At 43.7% G+C, this 16,966-nt stretch overlaps 1 protein-coding gene across 1 annotated transcript in view; it reads left to right on the top strand.

Moving 5' to 3' along the window:
• Positions 1 to 16,741, top strand: part of CLVS1 (clavesin 1) — a 62,666-nt gene extending 45,925 nt beyond the window's left edge. Inside the window, exons 4-6 of the mRNA XM_083518017.1 lie at positions 3,391 to 3,501; positions 7,396 to 7,631; positions 14,540 to 16,741. Coding sequence (XP_083374143.1) covers positions 3,391 to 3,501; positions 7,396 to 7,631; positions 14,540 to 14,627 — 435 coding nt within the window. The 3' untranslated portion in view covers positions 14,628 to 16,741. The remainder of the gene's footprint in view (positions 1 to 3,390; positions 3,502 to 7,395; positions 7,632 to 14,539) is intronic.
• Positions 16,742 to 16,966: the final 225 nt, after the last annotated feature.

Raw genomic sequence — 16,966 nt, 5'->3', positions numbered from 1 at the left:
AAATCACATTATGCCATTATAATGAGAAACTAGGAAGGGGAGGTGTAGGTTCTAAGGCAGGCATAGACAAACTCCAGCCCTCCAGATGTTTGGGACTACAATTCCAATCATTCCTAGCTAACAGGACCAGTGGTCAGGGATGGTGGGAATTGTAGTCCCAAACATCTGGAGGGCCAGAGTTTGCCCATGCCTGTTCTAAGGCTTATAGTTAGAAATATTTCCACAGACTTTACTGGGGTGGCATTTCTGTAAAGATTTCTCCATTTTTACTGTGTTATTTGGGAAATGATTTGCTGTGTTTTCTCCTGCCAATCTAGCAGTTCAAAAGCATATCAAAGTGCAAGTAGATAAATAGGTGCCGCTCCGGCGGGAAGGTAAACGGCGTTTCCGTGCGCTGCTCTGGTTCGCTTAGTCATGCTGGCCACGTGACCCAGAAGCTGTAAGCCGGCTCCTTGGCCAATAAAGCGACATGAGCGCCGCAACCCCAGAGTCGGTCATGACTGGACCTAATGGTCAGGGGTCCCTTTACCTTTACCTTTTTTTGCTGTGTTTTAGTCTAACAGTGGTGTAACATGTCTGCAGGTTTTATTAAAAGGAAAGTCTATTATTCAGTGGTGATGGCAGTGAAGAATCTCTCCATTCTGGTACAGGACTTTTTACATATTGGAGGTGGATTGATTTGCAAGGCATTTTCAGGATGAAATTGCTTATATCTATAAGAACCTAGCAGGCCAGTTTCCAGTAGTGTGCAGGGTGCTGCCTGGTCAAGTGCTGGTAGATGAATTTCAATTGATAAGACTCAAGAATGTGGATAAGGTACTTTGATAAGTGCAGGGAACCGTTGTGTTCTTGATCTTTTCCCTTGTGGCTGATAACATTTTGTAGGGATGGGACCACCAGCTGGGCCAATGAGATAATAAATGTCCCTCTGAGGCAGTAGTGGGACCATTCCTTAAGAAACTTTCTTTGGACCCAGAAGATCTTAACAACTGTAGGCTGGTTGCACATGTCCCTTTCCTGTGCAAGTTTCTAGAGAGAGAGGTGACTGACCAATTCCAGGCACTCTTTAATAAGTCTTCTTTTCTGGATCCAGTTGTGGTTCAGGCACATTTTAGGCACTGAGACTGCCTTGGTTTCCTTGTATGATAGCCTATGTGAGGAGAGAGATAGCAGAAGTATGTCTGGAGTTTGGGAGTGTTTTAAAATTGTTGTAAGGTATCCAGAGCACCCTGTTGGCTTTTACTGTAGTGTTATGAAACTCTTGGAATCCATGTGAAATTGCCTGTAAGCTGCCCATTGGGCATCCAGCTGCAGAAGGGGCCTGTTACTCACATGGTAATAATAATAATTTTATTATTTCTGCCGTACCCATCTGACTGGGTTGCCTCAGACATTCCAGGCAGCTTCCATCAAATATAAAAGCACAGTAAGACATCAAACATTAAAAACTTCCCTATACAGGGCTGCCTCCAGATGACTTTTAGAAAAGTCAATAGTTGTTTATTATTATTTCCTTGACATCTGACAGAAGGGTGTTCCAAAGGGTAGACACGGCTACCAAGAAGGCCTTCTGCTTGTTTCCCTGTAACCTCACTTCTCGAAGGGAGGAAACCACCAGAAGGCCCTTGGAGCTGGACCTCAGTGTCTGGGCTGAATGATGGGTGTGGAGATGCTCCTTCAGGTAAGTCACATGGTTTGCATGTATAGGGTCCCAGATTCAATCCCTGTATGGGTGCCAACTCCTGGGAGCCAAGCTCCCCCCCCCGAATATATTTTTTTTGGGGGGGGGCTGCCCCCAATGTTAAAAAAAAAGGAGGCAGAGGAGACCAAGCCCAGAGCCAAGCACAGTATAGCTTCTGTGACCAGCTCCTCCTGCTGCTGCTATGGAAGGGAAGGAGCAGGGAGGCAGCCCCTGGCTGCCAGCAGTGGTAGGAAGAGCAGAAGGCAGCTGAAAACCTCTCTATAGCTGCTCTGGTTCGGGATGTTTGGGACTACAATTCCCATCATCCCTGACCACTGATCCTGTTAGCTAGGGGTGATGGGAATTGTAGTCCCAAACATCTGGAGGGCCGGAGTTTGCCTATGCTTGGGATACACAAATGAATGTGTGTGGCAGTTTCTCTGTCCCTGGCTCTCAGGTGATAGAGAGCTGCAGCCTTCCAAGCAAAATGTAACTTACCGTTGACTCTTTGCAAAACTGTGCTGATTTACTCCCACTGGGACTCTAGCAAAGCCCTGTTCCTGCCAATGAGAGATGCCACAGTAATTTACGTAGAAATACTCTCCTCTTCCCTCAGGGGTAATGATGGGAATATTCACAAAGAATGCTGCAATTTAAAAACCTTTTAAACTCACCCTCATCGCACTTTGCCCTGATGCACAGCTCCTCCATTGTCACAACACTGTTGCGTTTTAGTTGACAACATGCTTTAGGGGCAGTTCCTTGCCAGTCAGCTTTTTTTAAAAAAACAATGACGACAACAACAACAACAACAACACTAAAAAGGCTCCTCTAATGCTCTCCAACAGCAGGCAACTTCTTTTTTGTGTGTGGATGTAATTACAACATATACTTAGGCATCAGTGTTTCAAAATGACAGAGGACGCCAGTCTATTCCCTGTCTATTCTGTATGAATCTAATGTTGAGATTAAATAGAATTCATGATAGAAAATGACCCCGGAAAAAGTCTGCCCTGTCTTTCATCCATGTTATGCTGCATACCTGAAATAGGATCCACCACTGCAGACAACTCTGGGAGAAAGGACTCTACCTGCATGCTAATTTGCTGGGTATCTGTACAAAACCTCCAAAAGCAAGCACTTGTCTGCGTCAGTTTCCATGGTGCTGTCACGCCGCTCCCTCTCAACAGCTTCACTTATCAACATTTTCCACCCGTCTTCTTCTTCATAATGTGCAGTTCATTCACCCAGAAAGTTCAGCTATTGTAATGATGGCTTGGGGGGAGGGCAGAGGGGGGAAGGGAAGGCATCCGGGGTGAAGAGGTGAGCCGTGTTCACAGAGGTGTATGGGAACTTGGCTCTGTGACACAATGGGGAATTAGAAAACACACTCTCTCCCGCATTCATGCTGTGCTGCTTGCAAAGAAAGATACATGCACATGCACACACATGCGCGCGCGCGCACACACACACACACACACACAGAACTAGGGATGAGTCTGAGACTTTAAACCACACACCCACATCCCTGCAGCTGCCCCACTGTGCAAGTGCTAAGAGATTGTTAAGGCAGAAGCTTTGTGTGTGTGTTTGTGCTGCAAAGTAGTCGATCCTAATGCATCAATTAACAGCCCAGCCTGTAGACCCGCTCCTTGCCTACCTAACTGGCTGCCTCTGTTAATTGGCTTCCGTTTCTTTCTTCTTCACAGGACAGCTTTCCTGCTCGCTTTGGAGGAGTCCATTTTGTGAACCAGCCTTGGTACATCCATGCCCTGTACACGCTCATCAAGCCCTTCCTCAAAGACAAGACAAGGAAAAGGGTAATTAGAAAACGAAGCAAGCCCCAAGCCCACCCCCCCACCCCCAGTGGCACAAGGGGGTCCCTGCTTTCTGCGCCTCCTCCTTTTGTCTTTGTGTGGTTTTGCTTTGCATGGCCTCAGGATGGCAGCGCAAGCTGACGCCTCGGTTGGAGTTTGCCAACAGCCCGTATGCAATCAATATTTCAGCAGGAGACAGTTATTTTCAGAATCTAAGCCAGGCACCAGAAGGGGGGGAAATACACCTTTCATTGTGTACAAAAAAAGACACAATTTTATAGTATAAACACACACAGCTACGGTAGAGTACTGGGGGTGAGGAACCCACAGAAACTGTTTGAAGAGCCCTACCCATTACAGATGAGCAGAGGAACCTCATGCTATGGGGGCTCTCTGGCCACATTCACCCAATACATTTAATGTGCCATAGTCATGGCTTCTTACGAAGAATTCTGTGAGCTGTAGTTTACTAAGGGCACTAGGAGCTGTTAGGAGACCCCCTACCCCCCCCAAGCTACAGTTCCTAGAGTTCCCTGGGAAGAGAGATTGATTCTTAAACCACCCTGTGAATTGTTGCTCTCTGAAGGGAACGGGGTCTCCTTACAACTTTCAGCACCCGTAACAAAACTACAGCTCCCATAATTCCTGGGGGGAGACATGACTGTTTAAAGTGCTGCCATAGCACTTTAAATGTATGGTGTGAATGTGGACGTTTCTCCTCCCCAGCTCCTCAGACCACATCCTTAACTAGCTGTGCTCTGTACCTTCCTCAAGTGAATTTGTCTGGCTGGAATGTGTCTTTGAACTGTGATGATGCCTCTTGCTTGCCTGGACAGAGGATGGGAAGGTATGTAAGGAAACCTCTGTTTTTTACGTGGCTGGCACAAAGCCTCCCATACAATTGTTAGAGTCACACACATTGCTGCACCCATTTTTGTCTCTCCTTCTGCCCCTTCCTGACATGTGCTGCCTCTGCTCCCAGATGTTTCCCCACAAGGCATTTCATCCCTGTATTACAGACATCTTGAGAGAAGTCTCCCATTTTGCTTCCTCAGCAGATTGCTTTTCTTGTAAAAGGGTGAGTGGGGGAATAACTGATGTCACCCAAATAATTCAAATTCCAAGCACTGCTGGAGAAGAAGCAGGACTTTATTATGGCAAAGGACTTGGGAATATCGATTCCTACTATATACCATTTTTACTACAGCCTTCATAAAACTATGCTTGAAGAAGGTACTTTTCTATGCAACTCCTCTAATGGCTAGAAAACTAGCTGAAGAGGCATGCTTGATTGACGTAGGAAAGGAGTGTGGATGGAGTCAAAGAAAGTCTCTACAGACAGAGCTTCATACTCCCAATCCAGGAGAAAAACTGCAAAGAGCAACACTTTTGGTACCAAACAGGAATGCAAAGAGAAGCTTCCCAAATTGACACTCCACCCCCTCCCAAAAAAAACTGTTTTTTTACAGTGAGATAAGTGGAGAAATGTAATTGATAGAATACACCCAAACAACCATCATCCTTGGCATCTGTCTGTCTCAAGAGAAAAGGGAAGAGTGCACCATCAGGGGTAAAGTCAAGCTGTTGGAGTTACAGCACTTGCTGTGGCTGTAGAGACCAATAAGGGAGAGATATGTTTTATTGCAGCTGGGGAAAATGAAGACATCCTGTTGTGCTGATCAGGGCTGGATTTAGGTTTGATGAGGCCATAAACTACTGAAAGTAATGGGGCCCTTTATATGTCCAGCTGTCCTTTGTCAACAACAAATTGTCGCTGTTTTTTGTGTTGAATATATGCTATATGGTCATTTATGGACCTAATAGGTATCGAAAGCCATTTGCACATGCAGAATGTAGGCATCCTATATATAGAAATGAGCAAACCAGTGATATTTTAGGAAACAGGCTAGCAGGCGGGGCCCATTACTTACATCATAGGAGCCTACACAACACAAAACACTGTTGCTGTATGTAGGTTTTATTTTATTTGTTTTTTATCTTATATTTTGGAAATGTACATCCAGTGGGTTTTTTCCTTTACATTTTTTGGGGAGCCCAAGAGAGTGGGGCCCTAAGCTGTAGCTTGTTTAGCTTATATGTAAATCCGGCACTGGTGCTGAATTAGGCATTTCTCTTCTCTGCACTCTTCCTAGTGGTCATTCCTCCTCTGGTCAATGCTGTGGATACATGACCTGACTGTCAATGCTGTGGATACATGACATGATCTACACTGTAGTCATCAGCATGGGATTCCCACATAGCAGGGTTGATGTTGCAAAAAACTATAGATGTAGGGAAAAGAATAAAAGTGAAAGGACAGGAAAGGACACTGACATAAAAAGCCCAGACAGTAGTAAGGGAATCATTTACATGGATTACAAAATGAGCAATAACAGACCGCTAAAGAATATTGATAAGGGGCTCAAAGCAAGTTATGGCATTTGAATGTACCAGTCTCCCTTAGATGCATTTAAATGCATCTCCTGCAGGCATTATTGTCATCATCATCCTCAATTAAAATTTCTATTCCATCCATCCTCCTATCCATCTTAAATGTGCTTTCCCAATGTTTTTAGTGCTCCCCCTCCCCTTGGAATTCTATTGAAGGATATAAATGTGAGTGGTATGCACAAGCCCCAAGTGTCATCTCAGATCTGCATTTGTGTGTCTGTGTGTTTTCAATTGCAGTGTGTTTCTGAGTTGCTCTGTGCACTTTCTACTTTGATCTATTTTCGAGTTCTCAACAGATCTGTATAAAACAAAATCCTGTGCTTCTCCACTTAGTACAACGGGGAACCTAAAAACGACTACAGGTTTTTTAGCCTTTTGGCCAAAGTAAATGAAATTTATAGGCACAGGAGTCCCTCCAGAGTGGGTTTTAACAAAAAACAACAACCAAGAGCTCTTTCAATTTTGGGCAGCCCCACTTCTTGCAAAGCCTTGGAGCTAGAGAAACACAGAGATATATGGGAAACATTGATTGTTGAAAAGGATAGAAACAGAGTGACAGACATGAAGCTTTTGTGAGAATCCCAATCTGACTCAGCGGGGAGCTGGAATAATTGACATTATGCTTCAACTCAGGGGGGAGACCCTCAAATCCCCCCTGTTCCCCTTGCTATGTTCATGCAGAGCAGATGCACACCCTTAATAAGTATACATGATAAATAATAAAATAAATGAATGCCCCATCAGCATGTTGAAACAGAAAAGGCTTGCCTTTTTTTAATCAAAAGAGCTAGCAAGGTGTGCTTTATGATCTCAGCAGCCAGAAAGCCCATGCCATAGTGTTGGGGGCAATGGCTGTGTGAAGACCACACATCAGCAGGCAGCAGTTTTCATAGCCTTCAAAACAGAATTTTCATCAGAGATTCTCCTTCCCATCTTAAGACATGAAGGGATTTATCCTATGCGAAGCCCTATGCTCTGATAAAGTTCATAGGAAGTGAAAACCTTCAGATATCAAAACCAGTAGCTTTGAATAACCTAGAAAATTACCGCCAAAAGCCAACACAGTTGCTGCTCATCACCTTATTTTTGCTGTGTTAGTGTCTACAACAGACCTGCAGCAAAATGTTGGAGTATGGATCGCTCCTGTTTGTAGCTGACTGACTGGCCATTGTAGCTGACTGACCCTGCCATTCCTCCCTCAACACAGCCGGGTTTTCCATTTCTGCTACTCTATCAATCACTCAGCATTCCATGAACATGTAGCATGCTCCAAACTCACAGCTTTGGACTTTCCACTCCCACCTCAAAGATTCCCTCCCCCTAATATTTTTTGTACTTCGGCAAACCTTGAAAAAGTTTAAATATTAAGCATCCTTAATATTTTAACAGCCATGAAAAACTGAGAGCCAATGAACTGTGTTCTTGTCTGTTTTTCTTTTTTCAAAGATCTTTCTTCATGGTAACAATCTGAATAGCCTTCACCAGCTTATACACCCTGACTGCTTGCCCTCAGAGTTTGGAGGGACACTTCCTCCTTATGACATGGGCACTTGGGCTCGGACTTTACTTGGTCCAGACTACAATGATGAAAACGAATACACGCACACTTCCTACAACACCATGCATGTGAAGCACTCATCGTCCAACTTGGAGAGACAATGCTCACCCAAACTCATGAAAAGGTAAGGTTCAGCCTCGGAGCACCTGTTTAGAGGAAATGAAAAATTATCTGCTTTAAACAGGAAAAGGAAATAACGCCTAACTGGAAATGCAAGGATTGCTTTGCCTTCAAGAGAGGATAATGACAACGGAAGAACAGCATCTATATACAAAGGATGAGGAACTTGTGGTTAGACTCCAACTCCCATCAGCCCCAGCCAGCATGCCTAATGACCAGGGGTGATGGGAACCGGTGGCCAACAATATCTAGAGGCACAGGATCCCTATAAATAATAATAGCAGTTACTGGCCTGATGAAGATGAGCAAGTTGAAAAGAAAGATGTCTCACCAGTGTATTAAATGAAAATGCTTCATAGTAAAATGCTCTTTCATGAGGCAGTAACAGGATTATGGCTGTTCAGGGCCTCATTAATGATCGCTGATTTTGGCACATCCTGTCACACTTGTTCAGCAAAATGGAAAAAGAATAACCTGTACAAAGAAAAGAGCAAAATATGGGGCCGGTTTGCATGTAACATTACCAAGTTATGGTTTGCCATGAACAAGCAAGTGTGCCTGGAGAGAAAATTGTGGCTCCTTTACCCCCCCCCCCACATCCTACTGCTGCCTTGCTACCTTATACTAAGCATTACAGGTGAGCCCAGGCATGCAGTTTGTCTCATCCAACACATGAACTGCAACCAAGGTTTTTTCTTGGTTTATCGCTAATGGTTTGTTTGGGAAGACAAACCAGAGCCTGGTTCATACATCATGGTAAGTCATAGTTTGGGTTACCCTTACAAACAAATGAGGCCAAGGACCCATTGTGGGGAAAATGTCACGTCAAATTTGGCTATTTTTCAAGAACTGAGGCCAGCTGATCCAGTGGCTGCCATCCCCACTTTGTCGTCTCTTTTCACAGGTCTGGAAAACAGTTCACACAAACTAATGAGCTTATGAAAGGTAAAGTTGACTAAATCTATATACTGGTCCATGCAGACTCACAAACACAATCTTGAGTAGATTTAGGTTGCAATCCTATGCACATTTACATGGAAGGAAGCTAGCCTGAACTCAGTGAGAATTACTTTTGAGTAAATATTGCACTCTATGGGGTATTTTTTTACCTGTAACCATAAATACATATGAATATTATTGAAAAATCTGTAGTTGAGTAACAACCCAATACACATTATTTACACATATTTTATGTTGCCTGTATTGTGTGGTTGCTCTCCTCCCCCCACCCCTTCATAATAAACACAGGTCTGGTATTATAGCTGTATAGTTGGTGATACAGAATAGATATGACTGCAGTTTGGCATGTAGTTTTAAGCACATACCAAATCATGTACTGTGGTTTGTCTCTGATAGAACATGTAAATGGAGTGGGATTCCAATCACAGAATTAGAGATTTAGGACACTGGGAGTTTGGCCCAATAAGATAAGTTTGTTACGAGAAGACAAAATGCATTCTAAAGCAATGGGAAAATGCGCTCTGCATTTCTATTCTGTCTCAAGGAGATATGCTTTGCAGCTCGAGAAATGGATGCAAGTTACTATGGCGACACCATTTCCTTCTGTGTATGCCACACATATGGAAAATGCAAGGGAAGCTAGTCACACTAGAAAGCTGAAAACAGCAAGATGAACATTATTATTATTATTAGTCACTTTCCCCACAGAAAGGTGAGCTCAAAGCAACCTACAAAAACAAACATCAAAAACAAGTATAGAAGCATGAGTAAAAACAACTTTAAAGGCTCCTGTATGAGTCTGGGTAGCTCAGCTGGCTAAAGCATGGTGCCAATAACGCCAAGGTTGCAGGTTCAATCTCCCTATGGGACAGCTGCATTTTCCTGCATTGCAGGTGGGTGGGACTAGATGAGTGGTTCCAACCTTTTTTTGGCCATGCCCCACCCAAGCATCTCTAAAATCCTGATCCCCTCTCCCCCCCCCATGACATATAATTCTTATTATTCAAAAAGTGAACTACTATTCACGTGGAGGAAGCCTAAAAGGCCGTTAACTTGGTCTAAACAAGCTTGAATTGCCCCCCTTAAAAATCAATTTTCCCCCTTGTGGGAACCACAGGACTAGATCAGGCATAGGCAAACTCAGCCCTCCAGATGTTTTGGTACTACAACTCCCATCATTCCTAGCTAACAGGACCAGTGGTCAGGGATGATGGGAATTGTAGTCTCAAAACATCTGGAGGGCTGAGTTTGCCTATGCCTCGACTAGATGATCCCCAGGGTCCCTTCCAACTCTGCAATTCTATGATTCTATGTATAAAAGAGCAGAAGCAAGTCTAATGCAGCTCTCTCCCAATCGACGAAAGCCTTGTGCTGTCAACTCTGAATTGGCAGCGGCTCTCCAGGGTTTCAGGCAGGCAGTCTTCCCCAGCCCTACCTAGAAATGTTGAGGACTGAAGTGGTGATCCAGCTCTTTGCTACCGCATGGACAGGCACACAGGTCTCTGCCTTTTATCGACTCAGACCATTGCTCCATTTTGTCTTACACTGGCTGGCAGCAGCTCTTCAGGATTTCTCTCCCAGCCCTGCCTGGAGTTGCTGGGGGTTGAAGACGGGACCTTGTGCATCCAAAGCAGATGCTTTGCCCCTGAGCTACAGTCCCTCCTCTCCACCTGGTGGAGGTGACAGGGCTTGAATACTGAAAAGCAACAAACCCAGAATGCTACTGAAACCAAAAAGGCTTTGCGTGTTATCAATAAGTAAATCAATAGCGGCTTGTTGGAAGGAAACATTTTCCCTTATTATTTTCTGCAGCAGGAATGAATCATTGGAAGATAATAGCCTAGAGGAGCCGGTGTAATGGGCAAAGAATTAGAGGGAAATGTGCAGATGGGAGGTGAGGCCCCAGTGAATAGATCTTTTGCAGTGTGGCTGGATTGATTGGTTACAGTGCACCAATTTGAAAGGCACAAAGCTCAGCTCAAGGGGGAAAGCTCAGCAGGATAGTCATGGGTTTCCCCCACCCACACATGGATTTCAGCAAATAAGGTTGTTAATAACGCAAAGGAAGAATAAAAGACGAGAAGTAAAAGACTGGGAATGAGAGCATGTGGGTTGCTTTCATTGTGTTGTCCCCCCCCCCCCAATACAGCCTAATCTTAAAGTGGAGTTGGGATTGTTTCATGTTTGAATAGATCTTTTTATAAGCTTTCACAGGTAAGAAAAAAAATGTGGCTCATAGTTCAAGACTACAGCTGACAGGTTAAATCAGAGCCTTAAGGCACCTTCATGTTCCCTATAGGAGTGCACTGGAAGGGGAATGTGGGTGTGATGGCTGAGTCTGTACAGATGTATATATAGAAAGATGGAGATAAAGATAGATGGTGTGTGTGTTGCAGAATATTTGGTGTGAAATGCTCCCTGCCCCCGAAACACATCTGCAGAGCAGATGCCATCATCATGGTTTTACCAGAGATGGAGGACAGGCCTGGGAGCCAAATGCCTCATCCAGGCCTCTCCATCTGCCTCTCAGAAATCTCCCCAGGAAACACCCCTCACTGGGCCTTGCTTCACACCCCTGTCTGTGAAGTATTTTTGACTGACTGGATTGTGTCCTTGAACTCCAGTAATGCTGCTTGCTTATTTGGGTGAAGGGTTGAGAAGGGTATGTAGTAGAATAGAGTGCAGAGGGCAGAGGAGCAGCAGCCCCAGGCACAAAATTCTGAGGGGGCGCAACCAGGTGCCTCCATGACAGACACGCTCATCTAGGCCTCATGGCTGAGCTCCTGCTGCCTTCTGGATCTGTGGGGAGGCAAGCCGTGACCTGGCTGGGCCTTTGGAGCTCCTTCTACTCATGGCTGGCAAAAAACACCCACACGCCCAGCCTCAGGGCTGGCCAAGCCAGGAGGGATAGCCACCAAGCCGAGAAGGCATATGGCCACCACCGCCATCAGTGGCAGCATTGGTAGCCATGTGTCTCACAGGCTCTGTGTGCCCCCCCCCCGGTGTGCGCCTCTACCCCAGCTGCCCTGTTCTCCAGGGAGCGTAATACTTGCCCTGCTCCAGACACCAGCAACCCATGCTATGCCCACTGGGGGTATGTGAGTGTTTTTAGAAACTAACCTACAGTACAAAGGTAAAATTTGCATATACTGTTCTGCCCCTTTTTACCTCTGGCCTCAGCCACCCCTGGCATGCTGACCTATGTGTACTTTTGCCTGCAGCCGCATTTCCTTAGCCTCCAAAATACCAATCCTGTGTTCCATTCTGAGGATCAAATGGAACAGAGAGCTAACACCTTGCTGCTTCTGGATCACATAAACCCCATAATTGTGGTTTACATTGTTAAAAATAGTGAAGAAGGAGAGAGCCTAAAGGATATATTTGGTCTAAATATAGAGGAAGAGATTCTAAAGTATCAGGAGCAGTTTTAGATGTTCCGTTAAGGCATACAAATGATTGGCCAGGATTACAAAATGGCAACCCAGGTCTGGCCCTACCATTAGATAGTGTGAGGAAGCCACCTGAGGCAGCTGATTTTGAAAAGGCAGCAAACTGTCAGTCATTTGGCCTGCTGCCAAGGAGACGACATGACACTCATGGGATTTTCATTCTCAGGTGCCAAAAGCACTCAACTGACCCTGGGTGAAATGCACTTTGAAATAAGTGGGAAAATGCACTATTTTCCTCGTTGCCATAGGCAGGAAAATGTTTTGGATTTGCCCGGGGCATCTGTGAACTGGCTGTACAAGAGGGGTAGGTGCCTTGCTGCTGCTGAAATGAGTTTCACCATTACAGGGAAACTGTTTCCTTTGATTTATAGTGGACCAACAAATCACACGCGGCCCGAGCCCTCTTCAAGTATTTGTTTGGAACCTCGGGGTTCCAAACATATCACTTGTGGGATGCAAGAGACTCCCTTTTTTAAACAGTACCCTTCTGCAAGTTGAAGAGTGATTCAAATAGGGGTGGAGCTCCATTGCTCAGGGCTTCTATCCAATGCAGTTCCAAGTAACTTTCCTGTAAGGATTTACGCTGGTGCAATGGGACTTCCCCAACTCTCCTCCCCTGCATGTCGCTAGCCCTCCCCAAATCTGCTCCAGAAGGATGCAGGGGCCTAGAATTGTTATGGGGATGCAGAACGGGGTAAAATCCTGTTATGCAAGTGTAAATCCTTGTATGTCGAGACAGCTAGTTAGCTCTGCAATGGATGCAAGCCCAGTTCTCCTGTCCAACCATCATGTTTTTACTGGAATGCCACTAACTCAGGTTTAAGCCTGATACTTTTATAAACCAGCTAAAGGCGCCCTCAGGTCATGGCATATGGTACAAGCTTACTTTGAGAGACAGAACCTTCCAGAATGAAAAAAAAAAAAGCTTTTTGTTTTCTCTCACTGAAGCATATACTTGCCCTTGGAAAGGAACCGCCAGCTAGAACTCAATTCCGAATACTAATCTCTTTTAGATTAGGGGTTTCAGGAAGAGAGAACACTATTCCCATTAGTGTTCTGGTTAGCTGTTCTATTTTTACACTGCAGTGTTGCTGAAGGAACTGCTGGTGATTTTTATGAGGAACATAATTTGTACTTTCTAAATCCAGCTAATGCTTAGATGGCATCCAGTCTGAATGAATCACTAACTAATATTAACTCAAAGGCATGTTCCAAATCCCACAGTGAAGCTGGAACATGGTGCTCAGCTCCTGCGACAGACGATACCTGAAATCTAAAGGGCTACATTTAAAATATTACTCTTCCGTAACGTTCATCCATCAATTCTTTTGTTCTTTGGTGACTCAGGCTGCTTCAAATGCTTTAGATATTGAATGGGATGAGGGTAGCAGACGGTGCATTTGCGCTCCAATGTTTCCTTTCTCAAAAATTCACAAACCATGTCTTTGAACTCCTCCTGGATTTGAGAGAAATTTAAGCACAGTTTGGAGATTCTGGAGGATGAGGGGGGAGGGGGGAAATCAGTACTGCATTAAATCTTTAAAGCCCTAAATAACTTGGGGCTAGGTTACTTAAAGGATAGCATCTTCCTGTACGTACCTGCCCAGACCTAAAGATCTTTGCTGGAAGATATTCTCAGGTTTTTTCATCTTGCGAGATTTGATGGGTGAGGCACTAGGGAGGGGCCTTTTCAGAGTTGTTGCTCCAATTACGGAATGTCCTCCCCAGAGGGGCTTGCCTGGTGCTTGAGTTAAGGACTTTCACTCAAAGTCCTTTTTAGTGCCACTTGCCATTTAGAACCATGTTATAGTGTATTTTAGTACCTGGGAGAAATTATTTTTAGCTGAGCTTTAAATCCTGTTATAGAATTATTTCATGCTGCTGCTGCTGGAGGAATTGTATTGATTTTAGTGTTTTCACATTTTTTGATATTTCAAAATCAATATTATTGTTTTAAATTTTGTGTGAACTGACCAGAATATGTTGCTAATGGGCAGTCAACAACTGTCTAAAATAAACAAATAAATCCAGTGCTGCACATGTGGGCACCAGCTTGTATGTTTAAAGCCGGGATTGGAAACTGGATCTGACAAGTGGGTCAGATCCTTGTTTCCAGTCCCTGCAGGTCAATTTTAACAGGTGGGCAGGAACACCCACCTGTCATACCCCCAAAGTAAGAGTCCACTTCATCTTAAAATAGCATATAAACTCAGAGGCTTAGTGTTAATTGGAACATCTCAATTTTGCCTATGACCTCCTCCAGTCTGACCCCCACCAATGTGCACTTTGCAAATGTTGGAATTTGCAAAATAATTTCACAATCATCAACACAAAGCCCACTACTTTTTTTATACCAAGCCAGATGTTTTTGGAAATGTTAATTACCTTGAGATTATATTGAGAAAGTCAATAAAATACTAAGACTCGGTACATTCTTGGAAAGACAAATGGCAGCTGAAGCCTTAAAGCCTAAGCAATGCTAACAGCTGTTCTTTGTTTTCAGGTCTCAGTCTGTGGTGGAATCTGGAACATTGAAACACGAGGATCAGCATGAGAATGAGAACACCCAGCCACTGCTGGCTCTGGACTGAGTCTGAATTCACCGCAAAGCGCACAACTGCACCATCAGACTTCAATGGTACAAGATACCCATGAAGCAAAAGACAGGTTTAATACACATTAACACACATTCAGCTTGAAACAAGGCTCTCGGTCTTTGCAGAGCAAGTAAATGATCATCACCAGCCATCTGTATGTGTGGCCAAAGCCAATGGGGAGATGCCCTGCAGCCCAAGTTCTAAGCTAATGAGCCTGATTGCAAAGCAGAGGCCCCCCCTTTGTAATTTTATGGTTTATGATATTAACAATGGTTGAAATGTTAGGGATGACTTTGTATGTTCATGCACTCAAAGATACATCAGTTGAGGTTTTCCCATACTGTTTAAGCAGGGATATTCTCCAGTTTTATTAAAATGAAATTTAGATGCAGTACACACACAAATATATATATATATACATACATTTCAAGTAAAGGTGTATTAAGTTTAAATATTGCAGCAACAGGCATAATTTAGTTTGCAGCATGGAGAGAACACCTTGAAACCCGTAAGTCCTTACAAAGCTGCCTCCTCTGCATTTTATCTACACACAACACACATACACGCACACACTAAGCAATCACCAGCAGAAAATTGTTCAACTCTGCAATATGTGATCTCATCACCTCAGCTATTTGCAGGGGTCACTTATTACAGTCCCCTGGAAAATAAATTATTAACTTTTAAAAGTCCTTATAAACCTGTCAGCTCAGTGTAATGACTGGAGTTGGAAACAGACACAGGCAATTTAATTTTAACAGTGTGGGATCCACCCCCCCAAGGTAACTACAGTATGTGGGGTAGATATGTTGGTTGGGGGGGGGAAGGAGGTGTCTGAGCTCAATGAGAACACTTACTGGTGATTAATGTTCCACTCCAGGTCCTTTCATTTAGGTCATTCCGGCAAATGAAAGCTCAGCAGAGCTGTTTAACCATCTTTTCTCCAGCAATCAGTTAAAGGTGTAGCCAGAGGGCCTGGCTGACTGCAGATATACGCTATGCTTATAATGGAAAGGGAAAACTTGGAATGAATTATTCAATATGCCTCCATTAGAAGGAACCATGGAAGAACAGAAAAACGTAGAACTGAAATGCCAAAGATCATTTTGCTATTCCCATCTTTGCTCTACTTGCAAAAGCAAATCCCATTCTTGCATTGAAAATAGTAAAGGGGGGGGACTCCACCATATATATATATATATATATATATATATATATATATATATATATATATGCTCTGTGGCTTTATTTCCTCAAAGAGCTGGAAACATGTTTGTTGACATTTTGCAATAGTATGTAACAGCCAGTTAGCAATCCTTAGCCAAACAGTACATTTATGCCATATGCCCTGAAGGATTTGCTCGCTATCTCAAGGATGGCCAAGTAACTCTAAAGTCAAGGATGGGGAACCTGTGACCTTCTAGGTGTCATTAGACTCCAAGTCCCAGAAGCCTCAGTCACCATAGCTAATAGCCAAGGATGATGGGAACTGGAGTACAACAACATCTGGAGGGCCACATCCTTCATCCCTGCCTTCGGTGAAGCTGAGAAACAATTGCAGTCATTTAGTAGAAGTCACATGTAATGAATAAAGCCATGATATGTTACTGGCATAATGTTTCATTGTTAGGGATATCATTCAGAAACTGTTTTATCTATTGTGTAGAGCTAAGATGCTTGTACAGAGTTGCAGCAGATATAATTTAGTTGCAGATTCTATTGCTCCAGAGGGCCAAATAAAAAAATGAACTTGGTCTCTCTGGTAAAATCAAAGTTCTATCAAATCAGTAATTATCAAGTCAGCCTTTCATTGTTTCTCATTGAAATACAGGGTCTCCACCTTTATTACAGGTTTACTTTGGACTGTTGCTTCTGCTGGTAAAGTCCAGATTGTTTACTAATCCTTTGTCACAGGGGCCAACATAAAAAAGCTGCTTATCATTCATAACAGAAAAACTGAGTTTTTACCACTGTATCTGTTTTCAGAAAAGTTTGCTGTACTTAACTCTCACTCTTACCACCATGGACTTTGTACCCTCTGGAAATGATGACCAAATGCATTGTCAAATTTGGGGAAGGTTGCAACAAGTATTAAAATCTTAGCTAAAGATCCATGTAATTTATTTTTATAGCCCAAGAGTATTAAAAGAAGCATTATGGAATAGCATCCATGGGTACCCAAACAAGCAATTTCAACTCAGATAATAAACCTTAAAATGGAAAAATAAATAAGTAGACCTTTGTGTGGATTGTAAATGTACCCAAAAGGCCAGGACAGAACATTTTCCAGGACAGGAAGTTTTTTGCAACTGCCAAGGTTAGCATAAGGATAG

Source organism: Podarcis liolepis (genome assembly GCF_965112155.1).
Source record: "Podarcis liolepis genome assembly, chromosome: 8".
NCBI classification, from domain to species: domain Eukaryota; kingdom Metazoa; phylum Chordata; class Lepidosauria; order Squamata; family Lacertidae; genus Podarcis; species Podarcis liolepis.
Note: the sequence above shows the minus strand (reverse complement) of the source record. Positions and strands in the feature narration are given on the sequence as shown.